Source organism: Sesamum indicum, linkage group LG4 (genome assembly GCF_026168435.1).
Source record: "Sesamum indicum cultivar Baizhima isolate 11 linkage group LG4, ASM2616843v1, whole genome shotgun sequence".
Lineage (NCBI taxonomy): Eukaryota > Viridiplantae > Streptophyta > Magnoliopsida > Lamiales > Pedaliaceae > Sesamum > Sesamum indicum.
The window spans coordinates 12,941,576-12,966,838 of NC_142660.1; the positions used below are offsets into that span (position 1 = coordinate 12,941,576).

Here is a 25,263-nt window from a genome sequence, read left to right on the forward strand (position 1 = left end):
TTTGTTTAATTATACAATTTTTTTTATGATTCAAAAAATTACATTTAGTATCCCGAAAGTTGTTTCATCTAACTAATAAATCTCCCAATTAGTCAAAATTCACAAATTTATTGATATTAACAAAAATAAAAGAAAATTGATATTTATTATAGACTTATTACAGGTCAAATGAATATTTTTCTGACAAAATTACTCTTATATATGTTTACATCATATGCATGTGAACATGTATATTTTTACTCTTATCATGGTTGTTTAGTCACACACACACACACACACATATATATATATATATTTAACATGCAATAAATCAATTGAGATAAATATGAATCCTCGTTCATTTTTATATTGCTAATATCAGTAACATCGGTGAATTTTTGGCTAATTGAGGTATCTAGTTATTAGATGAAAACAAACGTCTGGATACTAAATGTAATTTCCCAAATTACAAGAGGTTTACTTATAATTATACCAAACATTTGGGAGGACAATATAATTATCCCCAAATTTTATCATTCCCACAAATATAAAATGTTTTTCTTTTTTATTTTTTCATAATGTATTTAAAAATTTCACAACAAAAAAATGCAATTATTTAAAAGAGAATAAAAAATGGAGCAGAAAGAGAAAAATAAAATATTGCAATCAATAAAAATTTGCTTTAAATTATCCACTCACGATATTGATTTTTTTAATTAAATCAAATAGTAATGAAATGAATAAATAAATAATGGGGCCAAATATTAAAGAAAGGAAAAAAAAAAAAAAAGTTGATGAACGACCTGTATTTAATTATAGCCATTATTTTTTGTCCGCGCGAGGCTCATGCGTATGCGTTTCCCTTCCTGCAGGGAAGCTCAGGACTCTGAGGATAGCTCACTATTTATGGACCAAAAAATTCGCCAATGCTACTATATTTTCCAACCAATTGAATTTGGGTTCAAGGCCTACTTTTATGGAAATTTGGCTCTTTTATGGAAATTTGGCTCTTTATAATGGAAAACACATTAATTAGAGTTCAAAAAAAAAAAAAAATTGGTTACTTGATAGAGTTAAATAATGTAAAATCCCCATTTAACAATTTTACCCTTTAAAAACTAAAAAAATAACCAAACAGATTGAAAATTCGCCCATATTTTTTATCGAGTCGGGTGCGTAACAGATCCAGACACTCAAAATGTCAACAATTGATGCCCTACCCATTCAAGGGATATCAAAGTGATATATGGCTCTGTACAAGTTATTAAAATTGACCTTGTGAATATTAGTTGATCAGTTTTTCACAAGATATACATTAATTTTTTTTGTGACCCCATTATAGTAAAATATCTTATGGTAAAAAAACAAAAAGAAAAAAGAGAGCAGAAAGGTGTTACTAGTCAGTAGTCAATTAGTCTAGAAAGGTGTTAACAAGCCCCCCCCTCCCCCCACCCCACCCCATCCCATCCCCCACACATGATTGTAGCCATCTGAGAGTAGATAAAAATCAGAAACGCCACCCTTGAAAATTCAAGAAATACTCCACTTCTCCTACTCTTCATCGTTGTCCTCAAGAAATCAATTCTTTCTCTCTCTACCAGTCCTTTGAGCCCCTGAAAGAATGGCTGTTCAATTGTGGGAGACCTTAAAAGAATCAATCACAGCATATACAGGGCTCTCGCCAGCTACCTTCTTCACCACTATTGCTGTAGGCCTGGCCCTTTATTACATGGCCGTAAATTATTTCGGTTCTTCTGATGATGCACATCACCGTGGTTCCGGGGAGTTTGAGGAGCAGTTGCAGCCTCTTCCTCCTCCTGTTCAGGTTGGTGAGATTACTGATGAGGAGTTGAAACAGTATGATGGCTCTGATCCTAAGAAGCCTTTGCTCATGGCTATCAAGGGTCAGATCTATGATGTCTCCCAGAGCAGGTATAAGGTTTATGTTTTTGATTGCTGGGGTGCTTCGTTTTGTGTCTATTGAGATATATATAGTTGTTTTTGTGGTAGTGATGAACTTTGGTGGTTGTGGACTAGGTGGGCTGAGATTGAGATTATGACTTGTGTATGAATTTGGTGATATGGGCTCCGGGAAGGGTAAAGTTTGGACCTTTTTTTGTTGATTTGGTGCTCAGAAATAACTGGAACTTTGAAGTTTTTGTTGGTGCTTTGTGGTTTCTGATTTGTGAATTATGTGTATGTGCTTTTGCACAGAGAGGAGGAGTTGGTCCATCTTTCTTTGTCCCTTGTTTGGTTCAAGGTTGTTTTTTGAACGTTTCATGATTTCTTAATTCATTGACATGTATGCCTGTATTGGCTTCTGTTTACCGTTTGTCAAATCTACTTTCATTTTGTAAAAACTGAACACAGATGATATTATGTATAGTGAATTGGTGATTGTAGGATATTTGATTTAAATTGGTATATCTTTTTGTCAACCATTGGAGCAAATCAATAAGCGTATGCTGTCTAAATGATTTTTATTGTGCATATCTTTTGTGTTTCTTGATTTCCCCTCACTCAAAAGTATGATAGTTATAAGTTGAAAATTTGTTTTTATACAATTACACATTGGTTTTTTATGATATCAGTTGTCACTTGTTTCAGTGATAAAAAACTCAATAAGTGATTAATTTAGCCTACATGGAAGTGAAGAACATCCTGCCATCTCCAGATGATAGTGACAGAGTAACTCGGACAACTATCATATACATGTAGTTATGGACTCCATGTGATTATCTCTTCTCGTAGTTAATTACCATCCTGAATGCAAATATGAGTTGATTAGTTGAGTGAAGTTGCTTGCTACAGCATTCAGTAACCCAAAGTGAGTTCAAATACCATTCCTCCCATACTCAAGTAGTGTACTCTCTGAGACCACATACTTTAGCCTTCTGAAATCAAGATAAATTTAATCATCCCCTTTCAAAATATTTCTGTACTTAATCATATTTGTTGTTTGCAGAATGTTTTATGGGCCTGGTGGACCTTACGCCTTGTTTGCGGGAAAGGATGCTAGTCGAGCTCTTGCAAAGATGTCTTTCGAACAAAAAGATCTGAATGGTGATCTCACTGGCCTGGGTGTATTTGAGCTTGAAGCTTTACAAGATTGGGAATACAAGTTCATGAGCAAGTATGTGAAGGTTGGAACTGTCAAGTCCACCGTGCGAGTAAGTGATAGTGCTGCTGAAGGCCAACCACGCGAGGCTGCTGAAAGTGATGCTGGTAAGCCAGCAGAAGCTGCTGATGGTGATGTCGGAAAGCCAGCTGAAGATGGCACATCGGAGAGTGCTGCAAAGGAAACTGAGGAAGCCAAAAGCGCTGGTGATGCTGAGAAAAAGGAGTGATTTCCAAAGAGCAATGAACTGCCAAGCTGGCTGAATCATCGGCTGCCTGGTTTGCCTTGTTTTGCATGGAGGATCATACAAAGTGTAGGATAAAAGTTATATATCAAAGCTGATTAAACATCCCGTTGTTGGATAATGACTTGTTAAGTTGGGGATAACAGTAGTTTTCCTGACTTCCTTGTGAGGAGTGGATGATTCTTGGAACTCCTTTGTTTTAGTGATTTCATCCATAGACTCTTATCGATGTATTCTTACTTCTGGAAGCTAATATATGCTTTGGCCATCCATTTTCTTGGCTGAAATATATTTCTAGTATTTACTGTTAGTCAATTGAGCTGCAGATTTGAAGCCTTATGTTTTCCAAGCCATAATAAAGAATAAAAAAAGCCAAATGGGGCCAAATGCCCATGTCCACTATGAAAGATTCCCAAGGATCTGCAGACAAGAAGTTCCAAATAAATGATTTTTGGCAAGACATTGCTTTCACTTTCAAAGGCAATTTGTGTTTTTTACTAGACCAGATGCCCATGGCCCCAATGACAAATAATAATAAGAGCACCCAAGAAAACAATAATAATAACAATTATTTCCCCTATTATTCAACAACTTTGTCATCAACTCATTTCTGAACCTTGCTAATAGCCAGTAGCACTTCTCGTGGTGGTCAGCGTTCAGACTTATGATGTACGTGCGAGGATTTCTAATGCTACCCAGTAATTCTCACTCTCGATATGTAAAGAGCCTATGCTTATGGCGAATATGATCAAGTTATGGAGCAGTTTTTGCACCAAGATTGCTGATCTGCAGGTACAATTACAAAGTTCATGATATTGTTAAAGCGTTTTATGTCCAACTGGGGACAGGTCAACTTACCAACCATTACAGCTTGATAAATGTGGTTGTCCCAGCCCGAACTATTGTCTCGTCCCTTAGGTTGCATTTGGACCAACAAAGACAAAAGACAATGGAAACCTTTCTAGCAAAGCAATTCTTTTTTTCATTTTTACCGGATAAATGCAGAAGACGTGGCTTTAACTGCATCAGTGAAAGCTTTTCTGTTAAAAAAGTAAACAGAGATCGGCCTGACTGTTAAACAAGTTTATTTTATAATATGCAAGCCTATCACTGAATACAAAAATACAAAAATGTTGCATTTCTTGATCAAATACTCAACTTGTTTTGCTGATCATTTCATACTTTTGCTACTTGCAAGTTCAAATTCTTCCTTTATAGTCTTTACATGGCGTTTTATTTGTAACAGAATTCAGATAGTGAACACAACGTTTGATTCTTTGGGGGTGAAAAGAGGTTTTAGGTTGTAATCTTTTCGCTTGCAAGGATTACCTACTTTATCTCAAGAGACCAGCTTATACGGCATTGCTGAGTAGCTCTACCAGATACAGACACTTACTTGAAAGCATACTCCAAACGATTCTATATTTTTTTAGCATATTGAATATAATTGGTGAAACCTGAATTGAACTGTCATCAAGTATCCATCTATATTAATTAAAACAAGCAGATTTCCTTAAGACATCACAACACGAAATCATTTTGTTGGATAATCCGAATTCTTGATATTGTTCGCTAGTCAGCTCCAATCGGACAGGTTTCTTGCAATATTTGTTTCTGACTTTTGCTTCGAAATCAACAGGATCCCAGTTCCATTATAAGGCGATTTCCCACCTCATTACACCTAACATCTATAATAAATTCTTACTTTTTTTCCTTTCAAAAGTATTCGTCTAGATTTCTTTCGTCATTAGATATGAGAATTTTAACTGCTTCCCACTTATTTATCATATTCATAATTCTTCTGGTATTGGTTCAGGTATCCAGTTTCAGGCGCATCAGCAGTCCTCCTACGGAAGAATCAGAACTCACAATAAGAGCTAAATTCCTATCCTTTTATCTTAAGAACTTTGCAACAGTTCCTTACAATGGGGATCACTTGGAGGAAAAGAAGAGTGAAACTCTGCACGTTGTGGCTCGACTGCTTGTCCCTGAGGGGCCTAACCCTCTCCACAATTGATTCAGAGGCGAGAATTCCTTCCAGGTAAGAGAAATTATTGATAGCTTTGTATGTACAAAGCAGGCAGATATAGACTGACTTGCTTTCGTTGTTGGATGCTAAGTGTTGGCATTTGACAATTTTCATTGTTATTCTTGCAGCTAGTTGGCATTTGAGCAGATTTCGTGAACATGAAGTTGTAACCTAGTTCAGCTATAATTAGAGAACAAAGGATGTCATGCTCATTTTTCATGTTGCTGAAGTATCATAGTCAATTTTTTGAGTTGAATCAGAAGTTAGAATACTAATCTCAACCCGAAATAGTTTCTAAAATTTAGGTTCTTCATGTGCTAAGATATTACACTGGTTGAGATAGTTCTCTCTCTTTGATAAAACTCTGTAATGCATCTCTTTGTGATGTTCTGTCTGAAAAGACCGATATCGCAGATGATTATTACACACGGTCAACTTCCTATCTACTCCTTGTGATGAACTTCTTCCCTTGATGGTCATCAGATCTCTACAATCACAATGCAGCGTAAGCACATGTTACAGACTTGTAATTTTAACAGAAACTGTTACTTCAGATGTTTGTACTAGTACTAGGTAAAGCAAAATTAAGCGGCAGCCTGCAAGATGGTATGAGTTGACAGAAAACAAAAAGTTAAATAAAGAAAAGACACATAATTCTGTTCTCATTATCTTTCCAAAGCACCACTTTCATTCTTTAGTTGTGGCACATGAATATAGTTAATGGAGTCAATTTCAAGAATAGACTGGCATTCAAACATTGAACATCATAGTACATTGTTGAAAATTGCTGTTAGAATTGTGATTTTTAAGGAACTAACTTCAATCGGTTATGTATTTTAGGCTTCAGTTAGAATTAATACCCCCCATCAAAATCAATAATACAGGTACTTAAAATTGATTGCATGATGATTAAAGGAAAACAAGAAGTCATCCAATTGATATTGTAAGCAATTATCAATCTGACTTTACGACGTGGAAGTCGAACCCTTTTTCTTGGAATTTTTGTACTAAGTCGAAAAGTTGCTCCTGATCATAGTTCAATGCCTCTTGCTTTCATTATATAAAGAAGTTCTGACCCTCATTGCACCGAACATTTACAAGCACCATTTGCTCTTAACCTTCAAATCTCTTTGCTCAAGATTTTGATTGTATTTAAGTGAATTCAGATATGAGAACTCAGACAACTTCATTCTTGTTTGTCATACTTATGATCATCTCAGCACAGGTTCATCTGTGCGGTTGCATGGACATGAATGATGCTGCCAATGAAGAAAGAATAAGAGCTAAATTCTAGTCTACCTTTCTCCGGTACCTTAATGACCCTTCTATAGGGGTAAAATGCCATAAAAACCCAAGATCTGTGTACTTTTTTCCAGGTCAGATCGTTAGAACAACCCAACTTCGACCCGACCCACATTAGTAACTTGAGATCTGAACCGTAGACTTTTTATCAGCTCAAGGCTTGAGATGCTGCCACGTGGAGGAGACCCGTTAGAACATCTGGGCCTATAAATATAACTTTAGGAGGAAGAACCATCTCTGATTATTTTCAACTATTAACATTCAATTCTCTGCTTCCCATCAAACATTTGTAGCATTAGTGTAATCATTTGAGTATATTTAGTTCTTCCTAGAGTCCCTGTCCGTTTCTGGTTGGTAATGTCTGGAAAAGAGATCATTAGGTGTTGTTTGAAACTGGAGAATCAATTTTTTGCGTAGTGTGCTGATCATGCACCTGTGTTGTACTATAAGAATTTTGCAACAAATAATGAACACATAAACAAGGAAACTTTATCAGTTGGTGGGGTTTGAGTAATTTTCATCTGCTCTGTTTTTCTCAAGAAGTGGCTAATCTTTACCATTTAGTGATGTCAAGGAAATCAAGATTCTAAATGCTTTTCTCCATACTTTTTTTCTCCTCTATCCAGTGTGAAGTTCCAGAACAATTATAGATGTTTATTAGTAGGTCCCATAAGAACCCACCAAATTTAAGAGTAGTGACTGTGTCAACCCACCTTGTAAAGTAAAATCCCCATAGATGCTCAAAAGAGAAGGAAAAAGAGGAACTGGGCTGCAGATAAAAAGGAGAAAAGTCAGAGAAAAGTAATTTTTCTTAATTAATAAGATGCTTTAGTGGGCTCAATCTGAAGTTATGAATGGGCATCTTCTCATGGACCCAGCAATTAAACAAAATCTAAGTTCTGTGCTGCTTGCACTTTCCCCTTGATTGCTTCTTGTACTCAAGAACCCGTTCGCTAACTGTTGCCAATAACATGATGATGGTCACTGGTTAGAGAGAAAAATGAAAACTTTACATTGAAAAATTCCTTCTTTTTAGTTTTTACTCATTTTGCTTTGAATTTCAGGCATTTTCTCCCTTATTTTTTGTGGTTGAAGTGTTGGTGGGAAATACCTAACTAGCTAAACCACCACCCACAGGCCACAAATGACAAATTCAGTGCATGTCACATGGGGTATCTGGTCAAAGAGGATAAAATAAAAACCCAACAAAAGAAGAAACCAAAAAACGCTTTAATTGAATTCTTGAAACGTACCGTTCAATATTACTAGATTTTATGCAATCATCTCGGACACGTTTTGGGGTTTTCTCGGAATGCAAACGCAGAAAGTTTGGCAACACGTGGTTGTCAATGCGTTTTGTCCGATTCCCTCACCTTATTACCGCACCCCATTAACTCTTTAACACTATTTGTTAACTATTTTTTTCTTTTCTGAACTTTTCTTGCTTTAATCTTCACTCTTCAGTGAAAGAAAGAGTCGCGGAACTTGCAGTCAGCTGGGATTTTAGTGGAGAGTGGAAGCTTATAGTGAAAGGATGTGATTAGTGTCTGTAGTGTGTGTCTGTATTTTCTTGATTTTCTTCTCTTTTTATGCGTTTCTTGTTTGTGGGGGTTCTATTTCTGATTTTAGATTAGTACCTGTTAGAGTGTTTCTTGAAATGGGTTGTGAACACCCGGACTGGTTACCAGTGGGTTGGAGAGTTAGTGTGAAAGTTCGGAGTTGTGGAAGGAAAGACAAGGTAAATTTGTTGAAAAAGTGCTCTAATTTCGCTGTTTATCTGCTTCGTAAATCTTATGATTACTATTGTCTGAGAAGTTATGGTTGATTGTCGATCTGTGTGCTTTTGTGGATTGTGGTTTTGCATGCTGGTAAATACATCTATTTTGATGTTTGATAAATCAAAATTTTGATGTTTTGACTTGGAAGTGCTCTAATTAGAAATTGAACTGCTGCGTGATGTATGCTATTGTGTTTCTGCTTTATTTGCCTGAATGCCGAAAAATGGAAACAAGAAACATTTTTGAGGTTAGGGAAAGCTGGAGCGGATTATTGAGGTTATGTATAATTATCTAAGGCTGCAATATTAGGGCTTTGTTTATTCTTTCTGGAATTCAGCTAGAGGTAAAATGAAGTGGCTGAAACCAAAATCTTCTTATTCATTTTGAGTTAATATAGATTGATGGAAACAGAAGAATTACCTCATTGGACCTTGTCGTAGCAAAGCATCTGGAAATCATATTTCTGATGTTAATTTCTTGATTAGACCAATACAGTGGGTTTCCTACAATTTGGGGTGAGTTGGAACAGTACCCTTCTTACTTTTGAGTTATCTGAGGAAGTTGAGCAACATAATTGGTTTTGCAATGAAAGTTTCGGACATAAATAATGCGGTTAGGCCATCGTATGAGCAAGTAGATATTAGCACTCACTTGTCTTCAATTCTCTGAATAAGGCGTTACTCTGATTCCTTCCAGGGAAAGTTCCACGATCAATTTATAAGTGGGAATTAGTTGCTTTTATGGTAATCTAATGTGATGGTTTTGATAAAACCGGAGAAGCTACAGACATATTAAACAATTCACAGTAGGGTTTCTGAGGACAAATTTGAGGGGCTGGGGGAGCGGAAAGGGATGAAGGGATTGTTTGTAATTCAATTTATTGCTTGTCAAGACGAGAGCAATATTTTGGGTTATGTTTCCTTATAATGACCTGATCTTTACCTTTTAGTAAGATCTATTGTATGTTCTTTTTGCCCTCTTCTTTCCGGACCAACGGGCATTCAGTTCTTGTTAGTCTCTGAAGTGACGAAAACAAATTATTCTTCTTTTGGGTTGTCCTGTATGGAATTGTTTATTGTATTTTGGTGGTGTAATAAATGCATTCCAAACAAGAAAGCGTTATACTTGAGATATCTCCTCTCCATTCATTTGCAAAATCATATTGTTACGAACTTTCTTTCAGATGGTTCCTGCAGATCTTTCACCGATCTAGTTTTGTTACCTTGAATGACGTCTAACTTCTGTTTCTGATTATTTTATGGGTTTGCTCTAGTATTATGTGAATCCCTCAAATGGCCTCAAATTCAACTCCAAGCCGGAAGTGCTTCGGTACCTCAAATATTCAGCAAAAGGTCGGAAACCCAGGGCGCTTAATAATAAGGTGAATGCCAGCTGGGACGCTTACAAATGCTTGTAGGAGCCATATTAGTTTAACCTTGACTTCATTTCTGATATTCCTCCAGGACAAATAGTCCAACTGGAAGGATATACGATATATCTGTTCTTGTGCTTTCCGAGATGTGGGACCCATATAATGTGGCGGACCCACTGTAATCTCACATTATTAAGGGGTATGCATCTGAGATTTTCCTTGCAACAGTTCTTCTTGCATTTCGTGTGGTTTTTTTATTGTTGCAACATTGTAGGTCGAGATCAGAAAGACTGTGGCAGACAAATTGCCTCCCGGATGGATTAAGGAAATCAGAACGACGAAGAAGGGTCGCAAAACCAGGAGAGATCCGGTATTGATTCCTTTATTATCTTTATTTTCTCATTTCATTCTGATTCTTACCACATCATTGCTTTTCTACTTTTAGCAGATTGTCCGCCTTCTGAAACTGCTTATTTTGCTGTCCATTTTTTGTGCATAAATTCATGCATTCTAATCTTGGCTCAAAATCTGTATTTTCATTCTTTCTCCAGAGAATCTTTATTTATTCTAGTTTGTCTGTGATTCTTGCAGTATTACATTGATCCTGTTACCGGACGTTACTTCCGCTCTATGCAAGAAGTTTTCCGCTACCTAGAATCTAAGGATTCAGGAAAAGCGGAGTTCAAGCTAGATAGCAAAGGTCACATCAATCAGGAGTTGGGAGATCATCCTCAATCTGTCAGTAGCTTTTCATGTGTTTCATTTCCTTATATGTTTTCTGTTTTCCTTTTGTAAATTGACTCCTTTGCTTAGATCAGTATACTACCGAATCGTGCTTCATGATCTTTTTTCTTTTTACGTGCCTTAATATTGTCATAGCTTGGTGCATACCAGAGGTTCTCTGTGTTTCGGGCTTGGTGCCTTCTATTAATGAATTGTTTATGCAATTTAGATGCGGCCTTTTATGTTTATGTTATGGATTCTCTGCATTCTCTAACTTTACTTTAACTTTGCTTGGTTCATCCCTAGTCAACTGCTGAGGCCAAACGACAGAGGTCGATGGACAAGACAGCAGAAAAAAATTTAAGTGGGCATGAAAGCATAAAGTCAGGTGTTGAGCCTATTCTTGGACATTGTATTCCGCTACCTAACATAATAATGCATTGTAAAGATTTATTCACCTTGTAGAATAGATTTATGAATTTTCATTTTGTCCTCCTGCTCGTCTCAGCTGATTTTGTGCCTGTGACGGGATGCAATTTGCTTTAGAAGGCTGAAAATAATTGTAACAACTTTCACCTTTCTTACAATTGAGCATTCAATGAAAAGAAATGCACATAGACACAGAATAGCGGTTCACTGATAAGAATTTGCTTTTTTCAGTATGATTACATTTTCTAATAGCAACTTTCTGATTGTCGTAAACTATTATATGGTTGATATTGTAATCTTTCTTTCTTGCAATCAGGACTAAAACTTGCTGCTGCCTTGAAACCTGCTGCAACGAATAGCATGAGCAAACCAGAGGAGGACAATCATTTGGAGCGAAAAGAAGAAGATGATTCTCTAGCTATTGAACTTTCTGATAAGCTACAATTGGTCTACAGAGTGAAACAACATGCAGATAGAATGGCAGGAATAAAGAAATTGGCTGACAACAAAGTAGATAAAAGAGCTGATGGGGATCGGAGGTTCAAGTCAGGTACTGTACCGAGTCTTAGGCGTAGTACACGAAACTGTTTTCCTAACTTGCACCCCTTTCTGGTCAATGCCTCTGAATGAATACAATTCACGAAGAGTTGACATGAAGAGGATAATATGATCAAAGAAACTTCACCTCAAGTACCATAGTTTTTCTGCTGAACTGATGTATAATATCCTGGTGATGTAAATTACAACTGCAGGATCAGTGGGTGGTGCAGAGAAAAAAGTAGATATGCCTGAAGCAAATGTTACGAAGCAACTTAAGAGAAACTTTGATTCCGCAGCTGGGAGCCTTCCAAATACGCTACCACTGGTTAATAGAAAGGAAGACCTGAAATATGGGAGAAGGCAAAGCAAGAGATTGGCTGACAGTAAACTAAAAGATAATATCAGTAAAGATCAGTCGGTAGAATCAGGTGATAAGATGTTCGGTCATGATTTATCATTGCATTGAACTCCCTGAGAATGTTTCTCGCATGCATTAAGTTCCCGACTATGGAACTTGTTTGCTTGATGTTCAAACTGAAATTCTGAATGTGAAAAGTTCTTTTGGTGTGTTGTGTTGGCAGGCTCAGAAGGTGCTGGGAAGAAAAATGTTGATACGCCAGTGACCAATGGCTTCGAACGCAAAGAGAAAGAGAAAGGTACAATGGGAGAGGAACAAGAACATGAAAGTTTACTGTGCCAAAATAAGAGAAAAAACACAAATAGCAAATGGACGAGTGACTTGCCTCGGAGAGCTTCAAAGAGACTTGCATGTGTGGAAGTTGATCCATCGTTGGAAGTGAAAACCAGTGACAAAGCTGGAGCTGAGGCTGCACTATCATGTGAGCCAGAAGTTAATACCTCCAAAAGTGTTGTTAAAGCTGGACAGTCAGATGAGCCAGACATTGATACTATCGGAAAATTCGATAGATGCAACAACCCGAAAGAGCTTCCTTCAAAATGCAAAACAGAAAATCCTACTGACAATGAGCAAAAGGAACCAGTTGTTCAGAGAAATCTTTCATCTCTTAAAGACCATAAAGATGTTGGTGTCGACTGTAAGGAAGAAAACAAGGACGAAAAACATCTCGACTCCTCTTTGAAGGATCTATTGATGGATCCGTGCATTGAATTTGCAGTCAAAACTCTCACCGGTGCAATTCCTATCGAAGATATGGACAAACTCGGCGAGAGTCCCGTCTCATCACTAGCTTCACCTAATCAAACTTCATCCTCGTCTTCCATGTTGCCGTCTGGCGATATCTGGGCCGATCCTTGCTTTGAATTTGCCGTGAAAATGCTCACCAGTGAAACGCCTGCCGAGGACGGTACACAATGGCGGGTGTCATTCCAGCAGCCTCTCGGCTCATCAGGAGTCGGTGGATGCAACAGCCTAACGGCACCAGAGTTCAGGTTAGATAACGTCTACCCATCGGTATACTCATCAGTTGGCCAACCGAATGCTGTAAAAAAGCCTTACATGAGGCAACAAGGTATGAGAGATTGCCCTCCTCCTCATGGTGGCTCACAGAACTTTGTCGGCCTTCGCAACGGGGTCGAAGGGCGAAAGCAGAATTTCATGTAGGAAGTTGGGGTGGTGTATGACTTAGTCTGTGAAATTGGTTGTATGTATGCAGAAAGCGTGCAATAGAATTTTGAATCGTAATTCTGTGATTTTCTGCAGCAGCTGACTACACTTTCAAGTGCTGTAAAAATGCTAATCTAGTGCTAGAACTCTTCTTTTCCCTCTTTGTTGTATATATTGTTCTGTTTCTCTCTTTTTTTCTTTTGAGTATTTATTATGTGACAACAAAGAGAAGAAGATAAAAATTTGATTACTTGAATAATAATAAAAAAATTTACTTTTAGCATCTCTAATATTCGTTTATGATGTCTAACTAATAGATTCTTTCGTTAGTTAAAATTTATCAATTTTGTTGATACTAGTAAAAAAAGAAAAAAAATGAAGATATAAATTCATTCTCGATTGACTTATTACCGTCTTATTGTAGATCAAATAAATTTTTTATAATCAAATAATTCTTACACACTTTCACATGAATTAATGTGAGTAGGTTATTTTGGTCAGAAAAGATTTATTTAACTTGCAATAAATGAATAATAAGCCAACTATGGATAAAAATGCATTTTCATTTAATGTTTTTACTATTATTAGCAAATTCAGTAAATTTTGACTAACGGAAGAATCTATTTGTTAAATAGGAACAAACGCCAGAAATATTGAATGTAATTTTTCAAAATACAATGAATTTATGTGTAAATACATCAAATCTTGTGGCAATGTAATTATTCCATAACTTAATCAAGAAAATGAATTGTACTATTTATGTATTAAATCTATATTTCATGTTTAGATAACAAAAACAAATATTTTTTCCCTTGTTATAAACTCACTATTGATTGATATGATGATAATCACTTTGTATTTGTTGTAATTTTAAAAAATAGTTTTAATTAATTTAATGATTCCAAATAATCTATTTCTGAAATAACGAGCCTGTTCTAATATTATATTTAGGCCACCACGAGTTTAGTTTGATTATGTATTCGGTCCTCCGTATAAAACGACGCCGTATCAACACTCCGGAAACAGATTAACTTTTTGGCGCCAAATCCACTTCCAAGCAACAGGTGTTGCTGCTGCTTCAACTCCCCCGGTTATCAAAACCCTAATTTCATAAATTAGTAAGACAAGAAGAAACAGTGGAAATGGATCATAGTTTCATCAATTGAGAACATATAAAGAAATGCAAATCAAGGTGAAGTGCAGTTGTGGAGAGGGCAACTGCCCGGAATGGGCAATTGTGGAACTTCAAGGGGTAGTTCAAGCCCAACCCTCTTTTGAGAACCGCCTCCAGAACCTCCAGATCGGCGTCCTCTGCCGCCCTTCTTCTCAGGTTTCCTACATTTTCCCTTATTACCATTTACAGGTGCTTCCGATTAACTCATTTTTCTTCCTTTGGTAAAAATTCCGGGCATCTTCTTACTTTGTGTGTGTAGCTAGTGGGTGGATTTTCCGAAAGGTTTGCACATTTACTGTTGATTGAGGGGTTCATTGTCTTGTTTCTGTTTCTGGGTTTTCAGGAAAATTATACATTTACAGTTGGGTACCATGAGCTGACAGGAACAAAAGTGAGTCTGAAGAAGCCGATTTTAGTGTTGAGGAAGATCAAACTCCGAAAAGAAGAAGAGGAGGGTGAAGACGATGTGAATTCCGGAGGGGTAGAATTGGATGTGATTGGAGTTATTCGCCACAAGATTTTGTTCAAAACCAGGCCTAAAGCTCTTATATCCAGTAAGGATACATCTGATATGTGCAAGAACTTATCAATGAAGATACCATTTGCTTTATATTTGGAAGCATCATTTTGCACGTAATGCCATTAGTCTCTCATACACACGAAAATGAACACCAGACCCCGGATTTTCAGAACGCACATTTCCTAGCAAATTCCATGATACTAGGTTTATGTGTAAATATCTAAATCTGTAACTTGAAATATAAGGCCATGTGTTTCAATTTGTTGTCTCTCTAATTTGAGATGTTCTAGTGGTATGAATGTGATGCATGTATGAGATGGTAATCAGACTTACCATTTATGACTTCTTGAAACTGGTCTTCTTGCATTCTACTTTGACTTGCACGCTTGCTAATTCTACTGTAGATTTTAGCTTACGGTAATTGTATTCAGTCATGTTCTCCAGTTCAAGGTTTCATTTTTTTTGCTTTTTGCTGACAATAACTCGTAGAGTTGGATTTGTGGTTTGCTCTTTGCAGAACCTCAACCTGCTGTCAAGGAAAAAGCCACTGCACCCATGGTGCTGCACTAATTCGGTGATCTAATGCCAAGAGTTGGTGATCTGAAACAATGTTACAAGTACTAGTGAATCTTAGGATTTTTGCCTGAAGGCCGCTGTATAATCATAAACATTGCCAACCTACTGTTTCCTTGGTTTATATGTTCAGTGTTGAGCTTACATTGTCTTGAATGATGTTTCTTTAAAATTTTAATTCAGAAAAATAATGTGAAGAAAAATTATTTAAATTCAATGCAATAGTTTATGTGTTGTACTGTATTTTTATCCAATGGTATGGCTCTTAGAGGAGATGTACGAATGAGTAACATAATCCTATTCTCTATACTAAGGAAAGGTTTCCACCATATGATGCATTTCGAGAACAGTCCTGAAGTATAACTTGGATCACTGCTAAAACCTAATGGGCTAAAAGTTATTCCATGCTAATTGGAAAATGGGGTGAAAAGTGGTAAAACCAAAGTTAGTTTCAGAAAGAACTTCAACTTTGTTGCGGGAGAACTATTCAATAATATAGGTTCGATATTACATCATATAGCATGAGATTGACCCTTGATTTACGCACAACATTACACGGAAGGTGTGGCGGTATGTATACAATATCAGTTCTAAACAACACTAGATCCAGCACGAAGCCTCAACGTTTCAGTTCTCTTACTCCTCTCCATAGCATCTACCAGCCAGTTTACACTTTCTTTTATGCCCAGCCTGCAACAAAATCTCAAATTGATCACATATCCCTTGTGTTGGACTTGCGATGAGGGTGGGATCCCCTGAAACCCAAACAACTTATTAAATTGTCACAAACTAGATAAATTAAAATCCATCTGTTTACCCATCAAAAGCTGAAACAGCTTTAAATGCATAAACTCGCTCATCCAATGTCTTGAGGTCCAGATATTGAGCAAGTTCATCAATTGATACAGCTTGTTCGAGATCCTGTGGAGTACACAATACACTCATCTAATTACATTGTAAATGAAATTTGTTTGTTGGATCCATCTTCTTCTCATTTTGTCACAGTATTCCTATATATTGAATGATAAATTTAATGAAACAAATGGATAGAGAAATTTCATACAATAGGATCATATATTAAAGCTAATCAGCAGCAATGACAGGATAACATAAAAGTACTTGGTCTGAGAAAGGTGCAGAGGGAGAAGCCTATCAGCGGCAAATCATAACTGGGTGAATTATCCTAGAATCCTATCATATTACACCGACAACATTCAGAAAATGAAGTTAAGATCCATGTTCCTCAATAAACAACTATTCCAGGCAATCCTAAAGTGGGACAGAAGAAATAGTTACCTGCTTGTTTGCCAATATCAGCAGTGGAGCTCCTTGCAAATCCTCATGCCGTAAAATCTTGTCTGCAAACCAGAGAGAAAATTGGGGTGGCATCATAACATAATGAGCAAATATACTGAGAACAACTCGCAATGACAAGTATTATTGCGCCCAGAATGTTTACCAAGTGCTGATTTTGAATCTTCAAAACGGGACGGACATGCGGCATCAACTGCATAAATCACAGCATGTGCCTCTTCATAATATTTTTCCCAGATGGAGCGAAGACCAAGCTGTTGAAAATTAAGTCTTGCATCAGTATAAATTTCTCGTAATGAAATAAACAGAACCGTGAATTCACGGTCAAATATGAATATAAATTGAAAATTATGAATTTGTCAAGGTCACAGAAATTTTTGCAGTTACAAAGACCAATTAGCAAAGAAGTTCAGAGCACATTCCAAACCTGACCTCCCAGGTCCCAGAATACTAGTTTTGTATTAGACACTTCAACACGACCAATATTGAGCCCTACAGTTGGAACAATTCGGTCTGGAGGAAGGCCTTCCAAGTTCGAGTACTGTGCCTTCAACTTCTCCAGCAATGTCTGAAATTCATGTTTGAACTAGCTCAAAACAATGATTTGGCACTAAAACAATTCCGCTCGACTTTCATTATAGATAAGGAGAAGTGTCTCCTGCTTGTAGTTATCTATCTTCATGTATCAGATCGATTGCATCAAATTAAGGATCTAACAAGTAGACAGAGATAAGCAAAAGAAAGAAGTGCATGTAATCAGAGTAGACTAGTTGAGAATATTACTGTTTTTCCAGCCTTGTCAATTCCAAGAATAAGAACATGAAACTCCATTTTGCTGAACATGTACTTCCATAGTCCATAAAACAGTGAAAACATCTGTGAGTAGCCCTGTTCTATACTTCTATGAAGCCTTTTGTCAGTAAAAACTAGGAACTCAATTCCACACCCTGCAATTGTAGAATGCAAACGGATATAAAATACATCAGCAGTATAAAGAAAGATAAGACAGAATTAGCAATCTTAATCTTCTACTGGTTCGAGTGGAAGAATGAGTAGTTGCTTCCGTAAGATCTACACTTAATATACTAATGAGGTATGCAGCAAGTGCTAATGTCACAAAAACATCTGGTCTGATTAAAGCAACTATCATTACTCCACAAACCAAAACGTTTCCTAAACAACTAGAAAATTCCAACAGCTGGAGCAACAAGAGACTATCTTTATCTAGAATGTCTGTCAGCGAAATTTCAACAATGTATTTTTTTTCTGCTGTTCAGGTCATGTGCACCGGACAGCCATTTTGCTTATATGATCATCAAACTATCATTAAACTAATATCTAATGACATCCAAGGAACAAACTTTATAAACACACTCAATTCAGTCAATTATAAACGAATCCAGATGTAGGTGTTAGCCCCTCAAAAACACAGAATAAAATGCAAAGTAAATTATAAATGAATCCGGATGCCCAAGGAGCAAAACTCTAGATACACCCTTTAAACCATGAAGGAACGAAACCATGTTTTTTCTTTATTTTTTCAAGAACCAATGATCCAGATTATCCGATGCCCAAAATAAAAACTCACTGCCTCGTAAGAACACTAAAATCAAGAAAAAGAAGAAATTCTCCTACAGTGCCCAATGATCAAGATCTCAACTTTCTCACACCGAAAACAAATCGACGCATGATCCAACCAACCAAAAAAAATAAAAGGAACATTACTTCATAAACGCACTCAATTCAGTCACCTACAAGAACATAAAAAGTCAAAACACCAAGATCAAGAACTGGAGAAAAAAATGCAAAATGGAATTTACTACAGCATAAATCACAATCACGAAATTCCATAATTCAGAAAGGAACAAACAAAATTTTCGGAATGCATTGGGAAATCGAAAAAGAGAAACATACTGGTGTGTGTTCTAGGGCAGTGGTAAAAGTGAATTGAAGAGCTCCACAAAGAGGTGTATGCGTTTTTCTGTCTTCAGCTTTCGCTACTCAGATTTGTTTCCCCAATTTTCTCGTTTACGAGTCGGATGCCTATAATGCCCCTCCCGAAGAGGGGTCGGGTCACGCCCCTCAGAAGTCCGGAACCCACAGGGTCTAGCCCGATCCATTTAGAATATGAACTTATGAAGCCATATGCATATAGTTTTTATTTAAATAGCTCATATTTGAATAATAATTTGTATTGGTAATAATTAATTCATAAGTAAGAGCTCTAAGATTTAAATACTATCTAAGATGGCCACATACTTTCTAAATTATTAGTACCCAATAAATTACATATTATTATTTAAATAAAAAAGCAATAAATTAGTTAAAAATAAATAAAATAGATTAAAATTTAACCAATCAAGTACATTATCGAGGATCGATCTGAGTTTTTTTTATTTTTCTAAAATTCTTTAGTCATTATTAATAATTAAATCAAATATATGTCTCGTTAATATATAATTATTGACATTTAATGAAATTTACTATTAATTTTTTTTAGCTTTTACAATCCATATAAATATTTATTGGGTATTAATCCCAATTCTAATTTAAAAAAAAAAAAAAGAACGTATTCTAAATCTGGATCTGGATAGTCCAATAAAACCCGACCGCACCCGCAAAAGACTCCCGGTATAGTCGTCATTTGTTTCGGACCCTGGGGGCATTTGGGGAAACCATGTAAATGCCCCGCGAAGAACAAAATAAAGCTCATAATTTTTGTTTTTATTTTGTTATCATAAGCTCCCGAGAAGGAGTAAAAGAGCTGAAGAAGAAAGTCCGTCATTTCTTCATTAAGGTAGAAACTTTTTCTCCTTTATTCTGAATTAATTTTTGGTCGTTTGATCTAATGGTTTTTGGCTTTTCCATATTGTGGGTTTTGACGTCGTATTTCCATTTGAATTCTGACGTCATGGCCCGAGAAGATTGCATTTTCCGGGCCTTGAATTGTATTTTTCGGTTGAATTTTGTTGATTGGTTTAATTGTCGGCTTATGAATATCTTTTAGAATTTTAATGATTTAAATCTTGTTTTGGTGAGGGCTTTTTGTGTTTGTTCCGTTTTTGCTGCTGTCTTTTGACGGTTGTGCAGTTCGATTTGAGGCAAAACCTTGGTTCTTGAATTTCGGTGGTGAAATTGACAGGAAGACATTCAAGGTGGTAAAACATTGATCAAAGCATGAATAGTGGGCTTTTATGGACATTATGTTAAAATTGTTATTTTCTTTGTAGACACCATCTCAGGTTTGACACTTTGATGTAATGAGTGTATGTGTTTTCTTGTTACAGAGTATTCGGCCTACGGTCCATTTTTGAGTGTGGTTTGGGGATACGGAGGATTATCAGATGGCTGATATGAAGAAGTAATTTCTTTATTATTTATGTTATGGCCTTTTTGTCGGATACTCTTGTTTTGTATGTGACATTTATTTTGTCTGTAGTCGTTCTTATCATATAATTAGGACTTGAAATGGAATGCCATTCAAAATTGGATTGATTTCTAATTCTTTATTTTTTCTCTTGCATGTCAGAAAAAGGCTTCATATGATATGTCTTGGATCTAGTATGGTGGCTGGAAACCTTACCTTAGAAAATCCACATGTGAATTGAGTAACCTGTCACAGATAACAGTAAAGTATTTTGCTGACATCTAAAGCATGGTGGTTCCTGGGTGCCCTATAATTCGTTGAATAATTGAAATTTCGTAGTAGTAGATGTAATTGACTTATCGTGGCATTAGTCAAGATGAGGTCTCATGTCTTTCTTATATGCACGAGTTTCAGTTACAATGAACTGTTTGTTAAGGTGAAGTTTTAACTCCTCACTGAAATTATACTGATGCTGGCAATTTATAGAGGTGCCAGGGGAAGAGTGAAATGGGATGAAGATAACTTGGGGGAAATCGAGGCAACTAAACCCGTGAGGCAGAAAATAACTGAACCGAAGACACCTTATCATCCAATGATTGATGATGAAGGTATGTATGGGTTTCTTTTACATTTGCATGTATCTTATCTGTGATTTTGATATAGGTTCATTTCCTCTAATCATGCTTTAGAAATTTCCCTATTCCTTGTGGATTTTGTCATGATAAATATTTGTTTGGTTCACGTTTAGCAATATGATTGTTGAAGTTACTACCTTGATAAGATGGTTCAATCCCTTTTATGTGGCTTGTTTGGATATGTTGTATGTTGTCATGTGAGCCTAATTAATTTCTTGGTCGTGCGCTGGGTCAAATCTGAGCTGATCTTGCATTCTAAACATGATGACCTTAGTTCCCAATTCATCATTCTGTCTGGTGCCTGCCATGTTGGTTTCTCTCTATTTGGGTATTGACTTCTTGTTTGCAGGAAAAGTTTCTCTTTCTGTTCTCTACTTTTTTCTGTTTTGGTTTGGGGCCCTCCGTCATGAACACGTAAATAGATCTTTCTATTAAACAATGCTCAATTTCTGTAGAGGTAGTGTGCTGGATGTCAAGAGAGTTGGCTCTTATCTCTTTTTGATTCTTATGGTGCTGCAATTCCTACACCTAAGATCCCGTCCTGCAATTAGTAGGTTCACCAATTATTTTTTTGGGGAGCGGGGGCAAGAGACATATTTTATCAGACCACATAAATTTATGTTTAGTGATATCATGATAGATTTTTCTGATATAAGAATGGTGCATGCTGAATGTTAACTAGTTGTCAGTGACTTCTGAATATGCTACATGCACATTTTTTAGTGAAGTTTAACTAGTTGTTGAAACTATTGAAAACATGTGCTATAACATTAACTCTACTGGTTTCTTTTGATGAATGTAGGATCATTATCTCCTATTAGAAGCGGAAGTTTCGAAGATGGTTTGGAGGACGCAATGCATGCAGAAGCCATCCGTTCAGCATTGAATGATGTAGCTTCCTCCAGCAAAACTAACTCGCATCAATCTGGCTGGAGTACATCTGAAGATGAGGCAGATGCAATGGAACAAGATGGAGAAGGTTTGCATTGTTTGTTTTCAGTCTAACTGTTATTTATCCTCTGAGGCATGACGCCTTGTTGTCAAAACGGCTCCATTCTTCTACTAATTTAACCAAATGAATAGCTTAACGGTTTGAAGGTTTCAACGTTTCTGTAATTTGCTGCAATTGCTTTAAATTATTAGTTTAAAAGAGGAGATTCAGAAGAATATGTGTTATCCTGTTCTTAATTTTGTTCCCAGTTGGTATAGTTATTTACTCATTTATACATCATTTTCTATGATTCGTATCTGCTACGGCATGTGATGTCAATACTAATGATAACGATAACATTAAGAGAGAGAGAGGGAGATGAAATATACCAACCTGGGGAAGATAACCCTGATTCTCACTCATTTCCTAATGCAAACCTATCAGGTTCCGACTTTGAGAGACACAGGAGCTTTAGGGAGCACAGGAAAGCTCACTACGACGAGTTTCGCAAGGTCAAAGAACTTCTGCGCCAGGGCTCCTTTCTTGAAGATGAGTCTGATGAGGAGACAAAGGCCAATGGTAAGAAAGACAGGCAATGTGTTTCATCGTCATCCATAACTGATGGTGCGGAAGACATCGACGTTGAGAAACCATCAAAGCCAGCAAATGGATCTTAAATCTTAATACCTGTCATGCCACATCATCATACCGTGCCTTTCTGTTGCCGTCGTCACTGTGGTTTTGCAGCTTACTTGCTACTCTTTCAGATTTTGCAACTTGTACATAGACATCTGAATGGACCCTTAACATTTGATAACAGAACCTTTCACAGTCTGTTCTTGGAACTCTAGTTTTTGCTGTGCTTGTTCAATAAAACAGTGTGTTCTTGAGCGTCCTGTTCATGATGCAATTGATGCCAAGGATCTTTTATATTACTAGCTATCAGTCTTACATGATTTATTGAGTTTTGCTCCAGTGATAAAGTTAAGACACTACGATTCTAGTTTCTGACACGAGTTTCTTATGTTCATCTGCATTTGATTAGCAGATATTTATCCAAAATTATTATAGAAGTCGACGAAATATTTTCTTTTTTTTTTTTTCTGATATATGCTCTCGATATTATTTGGTGTACGATCTACGCCAAATAACTCATCATATAACCATTTAACTGTAACTTTGATATTACGATAGTAGCACTTTTAATTCTTTTTTCACGTTGATTGATTTATTAAAAATTATTTGCGTGTTTATAATAAACTTTAGGAATCACATTAGAACAAATCTTTTTGCAAATTTTATTTAATGAAAAATATATATATATCTCGATATTATTACTAATAATATTTAACAACTCTGCTCAAAAATTAATAATATTTAACAATAATACATTTTATTGTGCCACAGCATAAAAATTTATCGATAATAGTGAAACATGTGTAGCAACAATTTCGACGTAAGAATAATTGTATTTTTATTATATCCCAACTACACTAGTAATAATTATCACATAGTTTTTCTTTTCCCACTAGTTAGTGATAATCTTTTTAAATTTTTTATCATTAATAAAATTATAAAGATTATTAATGTAAAAATATCATCACTTAAACTATAGTAACATTAAAACAAATTATTTTTCAAATTACAATTTGCCGTATCCATCTGATTGTATACGTACAAGTATACATACCATGGTGACCAGTGCATCATGTATAAAATTGGTGATTATTATTAGATTGTCATCGATGTTATTTTAGATTTTTTTCCCCTAATCTGGTCTCGAGTTAGACCTGTCAATAGTTCAAGTCGAGTGGAGTCGAACTCACCATTGTTCAAAGTTGTATAAATTATTATCAAGCTTGAAAAACTTCGTTCGAATTTGATTTCATTATTAATATAATAGAGATCAAACGAACTTTAATGGCACTCAAACATAAATCAGAATCGAACAATTTGATATTTTTAAATATTTTATTATATTTGCACTAATTGCATCAAATTCAAACTCGAAAACTTATCGAACAAAAGATTTTACTCAAATTTTGTTTGTTAATTTAAAAAAATCAAATTCAAACAAGTTTTTATGAATCGATATTAAATGAATAGGTTGAATCGTTTTTCAGCCCTATTCTGACCCTCTAATTATGAGTGGTAAGCATAACGTCTTATCTAACTTATGCCCAACAAGATATTGATCAATCCAAACAAGAAACTTTCATGTGAGATGTTTAAGATTAGTCCATATCCACCAATAGTTTGATGATCAACGGATTAGATCCATTTCTTTAAATTAGTATATATGTTCTTACACAACTATAATTCACAAGTAATAATTGAAAACTATATTTTATTCGGCTATAGTACTAGACATAGTGTCTCTATAGCCATATAGGTCTAATAATCTTTACATTTAGGGGCTAAATTATATGAGCCATCTTTTCAAAAATTTAATATAATTATAAATTTTCGTTGTTTTAAAAATTATAAATATCTCCTAATTTTAATATTCGTCTAACACTAAGTCTATTCCGTTAGCCCACGTTAGATTTTTATTCAATTTTTATGATGAACTGATCGAAATATTATTTTGAATTAATGAATTATAATTTTATATATTTTTTAAAATCTTATGAAATAATTTTATGGACTAATATTCTCTACGAACCATCAATTTTACCCACCTCAATATTTTTCTGTTTTTATATTTTTTTTTATGTTTTAAAATTTTTCAACAGGGTAAAATGGTAATGTCCACCTCACCGTCCAGAGGTTATGTAATTATTCTTCATTTGAAGTGGGGTATTTGTATTTTTTTAAATAACGAAAAGATATTTATAATTATATCAAATTTTAACAAGAGGAGCGGTAATTTATCCTTATATTTATTACGAAATCAACTACAAATTAATGACATTGATGATGACAATTAACAACTGTATATCAAGTTGTTGTAATGTCGTGTTTTAACTATCTCTTCAACTACCCGGCATGAACAGATCAAATAACCAACCGCATACACATATCGAATGATAACATGTGTGTCCGTATATAAAACTGTCTCGATGAATATTTACCATTTATTTTAAAAGAATAGAAAAAGAATTGTATATATTGAAATATATCTCAAAATTTACATCCACACATGTTGGCTCAATTCATAGGAACGGATTTATCTCTTTGTCAGGTATGGTAGGTTCGAATTATTCCAATGGTATCTAAAATTGTATCGATGGGTAATTTATTATAAATACCCTCATCAGTAGAAAAACTTACTATCAACTATGGTCGTGGATTAAAATTATGGTAAATAATTATTACTAATCATGATCGAATAAAAATCGATGTAAAAAGTTATCCACCATGAGGCTATTTTTGCTATAGCTCATACTTTTGTCATGATTTTTAGTCATACTCACAAAAATCACGACCAATAATTGATAAGCGATTGTGGTTAATGATTATTTACTACGACTATTTTTTTTAACCATGATAAGTAATCATGATTAAATATTAAATTCCTTCCGGTGCATTAATTGTGAAGTAATTTATAGTTTTTGGAACCTTTTTTAATTATACGATCGAAACTGTATATATTCATCTCAAAAAGGGAAAAAAAAAGGGAAAAAAAATGGAAATAAATAAAAAGGAAA

General features: G+C 35.5%; 5 protein-coding genes across 5 annotated transcripts; 4 read left to right on the top strand and 1 right to left on the bottom strand.

Annotated features, from left to right (window-relative positions):
* The first annotated feature begins 1,441 nt into the window (after nucleotides 1–1,441).
* LOC105160493 (membrane steroid-binding protein 1) lies at nucleotides 1,442–3,628 on the top strand. The gene is made up of 2 exons (XM_011077890.3): nucleotides 1,442–1,911; nucleotides 2,945–3,628. Exons 1-2 carry the CDS (start codon nucleotides 1,601–1,603, stop codon nucleotides 3,324–3,326), a joined length of 693 nt encoding a protein of 230 aa, XP_011076192.1. The 5' UTR covers nucleotides 1,442–1,600; the 3' UTR covers nucleotides 3,327–3,628.
* Nucleotides 3,629–6,984: 3,356 nt separating this feature from the next.
* LOC105160494 (uncharacterized) lies at nucleotides 6,985–13,289 on the top strand. The gene is made up of 8 exons (XM_088879805.1): nucleotides 6,985–8,410; nucleotides 9,724–9,831; nucleotides 10,097–10,192; nucleotides 10,414–10,560; nucleotides 10,852–10,933; nucleotides 11,291–11,524; nucleotides 11,727–11,942; nucleotides 12,096–13,289. Exons 1-8 carry the CDS (start codon nucleotides 8,330–8,332, stop codon nucleotides 13,094–13,096), a joined length of 1,965 nt encoding a protein of 654 aa, XP_088735931.1. The 5' UTR covers nucleotides 6,985–8,329; the 3' UTR covers nucleotides 13,097–13,289.
* Nucleotides 13,290–14,124: 835 nt separating this feature from the next.
* On the top strand, nucleotides 14,125–15,609 carry LOC105160495 (chromosome transmission fidelity-like protein). The gene is made up of 3 exons (XM_011077893.3): nucleotides 14,125–14,429; nucleotides 14,617–14,827; nucleotides 15,311–15,609. The coding sequence occupies exons 1-3, from the start codon at nucleotides 14,280–14,282 to the stop codon at nucleotides 15,361–15,363; spliced, it is 414 nt and encodes a 137-aa protein (XP_011076195.1). The 5' UTR covers nucleotides 14,125–14,279; the 3' UTR covers nucleotides 15,364–15,609.
* A 202-nt stretch (nucleotides 15,610–15,811) lies between these two features.
* LOC105160497 (uncharacterized) lies at nucleotides 15,812–18,743 on the bottom strand. The gene is made up of 7 exons (XM_011077894.3): nucleotides 18,595–18,743; nucleotides 17,464–17,627; nucleotides 17,108–17,248; nucleotides 16,826–16,934; nucleotides 16,663–16,724; nucleotides 16,184–16,287; nucleotides 15,812–16,056 (listed from the first exon to the last, which is right to left on the bottom strand). Exons 2-7 carry the CDS (start codon nucleotides 17,554–17,556, stop codon nucleotides 15,957–15,959), a joined length of 609 nt encoding a protein of 202 aa, XP_011076196.1. The 5' UTR covers nucleotides 17,557–17,627; nucleotides 18,595–18,743; the 3' UTR covers nucleotides 15,812–15,956.
* Nucleotides 18,744–19,329: 586 nt separating this feature from the next.
* LOC105160498 (protein phosphatase inhibitor 2) lies at nucleotides 19,330–22,551 on the top strand. Its single transcript, XM_011077895.3, has 5 exons — nucleotides 19,330–19,477; nucleotides 19,968–20,041; nucleotides 20,534–20,655; nucleotides 21,485–21,661; nucleotides 22,058–22,551. Exons 2-5 carry the CDS (start codon nucleotides 20,025–20,027, stop codon nucleotides 22,288–22,290), a joined length of 549 nt encoding a protein of 182 aa, XP_011076197.1. The 5' UTR covers nucleotides 19,330–19,477; nucleotides 19,968–20,024; the 3' UTR covers nucleotides 22,291–22,551.
* Nucleotides 22,552–25,263: the final 2,712 nt, after the last annotated feature.